Source organism: Saccostrea echinata, unplaced genomic scaffold (assembly GCF_033153115.1).
Source record: "Saccostrea echinata isolate AGI-Se365-2 ecotype Australia unplaced genomic scaffold, CSIRO_AGI_Sech_v1 ptg000054l, whole genome shotgun sequence".
NCBI classification, from domain to species: domain Eukaryota; kingdom Metazoa; phylum Mollusca; class Bivalvia; order Ostreida; family Ostreidae; genus Saccostrea; species Saccostrea echinata.
This window is the reverse complement of record NW_026889803.1, coordinates 12,486,045-12,493,358: the sequence shown is the minus strand read 5'-3', so window position 1 is coordinate 12,493,358 and position 7,314 is coordinate 12,486,045. Positions and strand designations below refer to the sequence as shown.

Genomic DNA, 7,314 nt, shown 5'->3' with positions numbered 1-7,314 from the left:
GCATGATGTATTTTAATATTAGATGAATATGCTCTCAGAAATCAGACACATACATATTGCAAATAGCAATCAAATGCTCCAATGAATTCGATGTAGTTGATTGCATGCTTGAATTTAATCGATCATTCTTATTAAAATATAGTCAATGTCCCTACCTGATGAGCAAAGATGACAGTAATTGGGACATTGTTCACGTGCAAAAGCAGCATAGGCAGAATTGGTGCAAATAGCTGATCCCATTGAAGCACAGTTCAATTTGTCAACGCATGAACCTGTTGCAAATTTAAGGCAAGCAAGGCAAACATAAAGTCCACAGAAAAACAAGCTTTTGTAAAATGAAATTCTCAGCAACACCAAAAGCAATAGGTGGAATGAATTGGTATTTTCTTTCAATGATATAAGTCAGTCTTTTATTTATTTAAAAAGTTATATTCTTCTTTTTTTGCTCAGTGTACAAGTATGAACAATGTACCACTTGGTATGTTATAACGTGTAAACTGAACGTTTCCAACCAGAAAAATCATCCTATAATACTAAATTTGAACACTTTGGGGGACATAAATCAGTAGGTCTCTCCATACCATGAAACAAAGAAAATTAATCCCAACGAAAATTTGTGATTTTACGATAACTGATAAAAACCAAGGTAAATGACCCTGAGACTAAAGTGTATTTTTACTGTCTCATTAATAATTTATCTAAAAAAATGAATTTTGAGCTTTTTTTAAACTGTTGTATTCTATTACGATTTAAAAATAAAAGTCAAACTTTATCATATTTACAAGACTGAGAAGGAAAAAAATATTTTACCATAAAACTTGGAGAAAAAAGTGCTTTTTAAAAAGCATCTGTTCCAGTCATCGCTCCAGTGTACATTACTTACATTACTCATTCGGAAAAGGGAGGAAATTTTCTCTGTTTTTGAAACACTTATACAAAGACTTTTCAAAAAATATATTTTAAAAAATATTTCTTAAACAGTAAACTTTATGCAGATCCTAAGGATAAAATGTATCCTATGTAATAATTTTTTTGTAAATGTATGTCATTGATCTAGACTATCTATTTTTAGGGTCTGGTTGGTTAAGAGGAGACACAAGTAGTAGACTATGTATAAGATCTCCTATAGCTTGTGGTTTTACATGATTTTTTATCTAACGAGTTGCGTGGTTTTAAGGCGGGGGGATAAAACGCAGAATGATTTGGATAAAAATCACATCTAACCACAAACCATGGGAAATTCTTTTTATCACATGTTTAATACATAGCTATTTCATGTTTTACACTGTTTTATATATATAAACAGTAGGTACATGCACATGTAAATCAAAAATATTTTACTAGAACAAATTCACGCAAAAACCATTGGGAAGTCACAACCGTGGATATGAAAACGATATCCTATGAGCTATATCCACTGGATAAAGATGTTAACATTAATAAAAATATTTATCAGAATTTCAAGCTTATTTTCATTATATCCCTCTGGCTTGAAATACTGCCTGAAAGATTTAGGGGATATTATCGGAATATCCAATACAAACTTAAATTTCAGGCTTTTACCCTGTATTTTCAATAACTTGATCTAATATTCTTTGCCATATTTCATCAATTAAAAGACACCATACCAATTTTATTTTTTGTGTGCAAGAAGGTGCCTAAAAACTAATAAAGAAACCAGAGTTGTAAACATGATGCATAGTGTAATTCAAAAAATAATTTAAAACACGCTTACAACACATGAGATCACAATAGAGAAATTTTTGATCTTTGAAAAAGAAAAAGATTTTTTACCTTAAAACTTCGAGTGAATAAAAGTTTGAAAAAAAATTACCTGTGCCTGTCATTGTTCCACCTGAAAATCAAGCATAAAAATATGTACCGTTCAAATTTCCGTTTTTAATTAATAATCGAAATGTATCCATCACTCAGACAACTTGACAAGGGGGGTTAAAGTTTGTGATACACGTGCTCTAAGAGTACCACAAAAATTTTTCTCTAATTTCATATACAGTAGAACTTCGAGTAAAGAAGAGTTTGAAAAAACTTACCTGTTCCTGTACCAGTCATTGTTCCACCTGAAAATCAAGCATAAAAATATGTACCGTTCAAATTTCCGTTTTAATTAAAAATAGTAACGTGTGCACATTTCTCTGGTCTTCTGACAAGGGAGGACAATTTTAAAAGTTTCTGTTACACTTACAATAAAACTTTTTTTTTCAAATATTTTTTCTAAATATTTCATGAAAACTAAACTCAATACATATCATATTCTACGATGTAAAATGTTTTGTAGACATTTTTGGTAAAGGTAATATGTTATTGACTTACATAAGTAGGTAGTACTTGTATTTTTAGGGACTGATTGGTTCACAAAAAAAATCTTGTCGAATGAATCTATCATAGGAACTTCAAAATTATTTTTATAAAACCCTTTCGTCTTAGAATAAACCTAACAAAATAACAATAACACTTGTAATACACTGTCAACTTTAGTTTAGTTAGCTATAGTTTACTAAACATGTAGTCAACTATTATTTACTATTATATAGTACATACATTAACAGTTTGAGACTTTTCTTTGATACTTTGTTTTTATGTCATACTTCTCTAATAAGGAACTTTTATTTACTATGAAACTTTTTTGAGATTGAGACTATCAATATCCCTCAAATGCCATAATAAAAGTGGTAATTTTTTAAATAATATTTGAATCTACAATAAATTCTTTCCTTATGATGTAAAAATATCTCTTTTGAGAATTGAAATTAATGAAATATAACGATATGATTTGCTTTGTAAAAATACTGTAGTAATTTAGTTTACTATCAACAGTATTTTTTTATCAGGAAGGTTAACGAGATATAATCCAAAAACCAATCCTATCATTCAGGCATTTATCCTGTAATTTTAACAATTCTAAATTATTTGTCATACCGGTAGTTCTTCATCGCAATATTTCATCAAATAACAGAGACAAAACCTTGTGATTTTTTCTTCACAGTGGTTAAAAGTTTAAAAATTCCATGAGAAAAGAGTTGTGAATTTGAATAATTAAATTTGCAATTTTAAAGACGCTTACATATGTTTATAATTCTTTTTAAAATCAATTTCTGAATAAGATAAACTGGATTTTCCTACCTGTCATTCCACCTGAAAATATGAAAAGGATGCAGCAATTAAATAAGATAACAATTAGCACCGATATACTAGTACATGTGCATTTAAATTACGAATATAATTTTGTGGACATGTTTCTTGGGATCAGGAATGGTTAGGGGTAACTAAAAACAAATAGATTCCATTGGAATAAATAGCGGGGAGTTTTTTGTAACTGCAAAAATCCTTAAAAATCATAGTTTGAAACGGATGCTTAAAAGGAATTTTGAAATCTTTTTCATGTTTATCAGTCCCATCCTGATATTGAGTTATTAAAAGAATAAAAATAAAATTAAAGTGAACCAAATAATATTTCATGAACCTTACTCAGTATTTAAACTATTTGTTATAAAAATTATTGTTTTATCATTCACTTAGTTTATTATTAACTATATTGATAATGAAAAAAATATATTTTGGTTTTGTGACAGTGTGATGTCACGCAATTATTATGTAATAATCAAGATTTTCACTCAGTTGAATGAGAAAATCCATATGAAATTCCCCTCTAACCATGAATGGAATATTAAAATCATGAAAAAAAAATCGTCAAAATATAGTATTTTGCATACAAATAAAACCCTTAGATTAATATTATTTGTGTGACAAATTGTTACAGGATTGCCGGGCACTGAATCTAATTTTTCAAGTTTCTTAAAAATAATTTTCAGTGTCATATCTTACGAAAATAGAGTATCAATGAATTTCACAATTAAAATAAAAGAACACAAAATGCATTAAAAGTAAAATAATTCATAGGTAATTTGACGCTTTGAGAATACACTTTTACACTTGTTGCAGAAGTGTAACATAATTCAAAGGAACTGGACGATTTAGAACACACAATTGTTGTAGAGGTATAAGAAAATTCAAGGTAATTTAACGCTTTAGAACACACTTACACTTGTTGCAGAAGTGAGCACAGTTCTTAGAGACCCAGGCGCTGTATTGTGGATCGGTACAGACTGCAGTTCCGTAATTTGCACAGTTATTGATAGCATCAGCACATGAACCTACCAAAAAATTAAAATACATCAGTTTATACTAATATAGCATACGTTTTACAGGTAAATATTCATAAAACTAAGGATTTCTTCTTTCTAAAAGTAACTTTTGTTTAAAAAGAAACTAAATGTACCTGACATTGATCCTGATCCACCTGAAACTACTGAAAAAGTAAGAAAAAAATGAAAATAGTGTGCACAAAATTAACATTTATACTGAAAAAAGCCCAATTTCCTTTTCTGAAATAAAATCAATCCAGCTAGAAAAACAGCATATACATATATTTGAAAATATTGCGCTTAAGGAACAAGCATGACAAAAAATATTTTCATCTTTTTAATCATAGTTTTAAAATTGTTCCATCTGGTATCTCAGACTATTGTCAACTCACTTCACACATGCGTAGTACAAATATTTAAAATGATACTGATAACCTTTGTATCTTATTCTTAAAACTTCGTACATTTTTCCTCTCATTAAATATCTCCGTTATGGAAATAAGGATTTTTCAGATGACTCCTTCATGAAGTGATAATTTGAAATAAAATACATTTTCTTACCTGTACCACCTGTGCCACCTGTACCACCTGTTCCACCTGTTCCTCCTGTACCTGTAAAAATTAATTAATTATTAGATTTAATTCACTGGTAAACAGTTGTCAAAATTCAGAGAAAATTTTCCTTCGTATTGGTTCATCTGGGTAAACTTGACAAGTCAAGATAACCAAACTAAAGTTCTCATGGTTACTTATATAACAATGGTTACTTATCATATAACAAACTAGTAAAAATATATCGCTTAAAACAGAAACAAAACAAAAGAAAAATTGCAGATTTTATCTCTTTTAATTTTATGAATCTGAATTCAACATAAATCCTTACCAAAGTGCAAGCTGAAGCCCCCATCTCCACCACCAGAACTTGTACCTTTATAAACAGAAAGTGTTGAGAACTGACGCGAAATCTTGTTCGAAATTATTCTTATAATCAAAAAATTTTAATGTACATAAAATCATTTCAAAAAAGAAAACACATTAAATAAGTGCTTGAATAAAAAAAACCCCAGATGTCTTAGTCCTTTTTAGAAATGTATATTTACATGTTCATTGGCCCTTTTTATTACTGTACATTCACATGAACAGGTATTGCTTTTGTCCCTTTTAATCTAAAAAAGAAACTGTTGAAACATACCACCACACATATTACAGTAGCTGGCACAGTTCTGTTTAACCCATTGTGTGTAACTGGCATCAGAACAAACGGCCTTTCCATAGTTAGCACAGTTATTGATTGTGTCATGACAAGTTCCTCCTAAATAAAGAAATTGAAGAAAATATTTAAAATATTGAAATACACAAGTTTTCTATTTTTGGATATCTCTTAGCACAGAGGATCCCAATAAAGATTTTTACAAGGAAGTTAGGAGGAAAAAAAACGTTGAATTTTATTCTTAAAAATTCCATATTTGGAATTTTAAAACTATAGCATAATATATAATGCTGCTTTATTTTTAGAATACTATCTTACCAGTCATAAAGGATCCAGAGTGTGATGAACCACCGCCCATTTGTACGGATGGTCCTATCCATCGAAAGAAAAACAAACATGAATTTTTAAAAGGAGTTGGTAATCCTTGAAAATAATGTCAATTAAAATGGTGATTAACTTTTTTCAAATTTGAATATAAGTTTTCCAAATTATATGAACGATTAAAGTTTCGACAATTCAACTTGTTCAATTGGATTGGATATATTTTACTAAAAAGCTAAATACAGAAAGAGTATGCGTAAAAGAAGTTGACTTTTGGAGTTTGGGCAAAGCAGTTTTTTTTTTTAAATTCTTCGGCAAAAATCTGAAAAATTAAAGCATTCAATTTGACACCTTCAGACCGATGTTGTTTACATGTCAAGGTTTTAATTTAGCTTATATAGAGAGAGAGATTTGGAGGCAGACGTCAAAAGAATGGGCAAGAACTGGAAAGAGGTAGAAAGCACTGCTCAGGATAGAGGGGCCTGGATGAATCTTGTCAGCTGCATACGCCCCAGAAGGGGTAGCAGGCATAAGTAAGTTAGTACGTGAGTAAAGCAAGATTTCTTTGTTACTATTGCAGTAGTTACTATCTACGCTGTAACATCAATGAATGTACCGAGACATTATATGGGTCAGATAAATATGTGTCTTGATCAAATTAATACAACCCTTTCGATCACATTAGAAGGTCGACGTCAAGAAATTTCGATTTTTTTTTTTTGAAATAGCACAAGATGAGTGGCATTTAAGAAGTATCTTTACTGCCTTTCACATTTCCATAAATGTATATTATCTTGGGAAATAAACGAAATTTCGGGATGAACTTTGGTAGTAATGTAGATTGTTTATCTGTAAACAGACTCCAAAAGAGAGTAGAATTTGAAATCGTTCGGTTTATTAGTATTTCATCGGCGAAATTAGGTATCCAACTGAGAAATTCCACACCTTTACTTTTGAACCCCAAGTATATCAGTCGGATCAGAGCGATCTGAAGGCCTAATCTAAAGGTGTTATATTTTAAAATCTGAAACTCATTTTGCAAAGGTATTTTTGAAAATAAATAATACATTTGCATTTTGATAAATTTTCAAAACTGAAGCTTAAGATTCATACCGGAACTTCCCGTGATTACCATCCCACCACTTCCGCCTCCGCTACCACCAGAGGGCTGGAAATTACACTGTGGTTTTTGACAGCAACTGTTTGCTGGGTCTTGTGCCATATAGCATCCGTCAGGGAGAGTGTCATAATGGGGACAGCTGAGATAACCCAGAAGCAAAAGCATAATGAAATTAATTCAAAACAGAATTTACTCGTTATAGATTTCATTATTCTACAGAAATAATTCTTTCATATCATTTATACAAAGGAAAAAAAATGTCGGTTTTAAATACAACATACAGATATAACTATATTAAATGTCAAATTACAAAACCAAATGAAATATATGTATATCATTTAAAAAAAACAAAAAAAAACAAAAACAACCTACACCTCTGTACAGCTATATTGTCCACTTGTTCCGTCTTTACATACACAGTTATATTTACAGGGCACCTGCCACGTCTCCCCCTGTCGATGGACCGTTCCCTCGTATAGACATCCTCCACCTAAAGTCAC

General features: G+C 30.4%; 1 protein-coding gene and 1 long non-coding RNA gene across 2 annotated transcripts; both read right to left on the bottom strand.

Moving 5' to 3' along the window:
* Positions 1-848: 848 nt before the first annotated feature.
* LOC133206284 (uncharacterized) lies at positions 849-4,171 on the bottom strand. Its single transcript, XR_009723734.1, has 3 exons — positions 4,062-4,171; positions 2,052-2,078; positions 849-863 (listed from the first exon to the last, which is right to left on the bottom strand). It is a non-coding gene; the product is annotated as an uncharacterized LOC133206284 (long non-coding RNA).
* An 88-nt stretch (positions 4,172-4,259) lies between these two features.
* LOC133204622 (keratin, type I cytoskeletal 9-like) lies at positions 4,260-6,950 on the bottom strand. Its single transcript, XM_061340375.1, has 6 exons — positions 6,808-6,950; positions 5,692-5,745; positions 5,356-5,475; positions 5,047-5,091; positions 4,725-4,775; positions 4,260-4,327 (listed from the first exon to the last, which is right to left on the bottom strand). The coding sequence occupies exons 1-6, from the start codon at positions 6,914-6,916 to the stop codon at positions 4,260-4,262; spliced, it is 447 nt and encodes a 148-aa protein (XP_061196359.1). The 5' UTR covers positions 6,917-6,950.
* Positions 6,951-7,314: the final 364 nt, after the last annotated feature.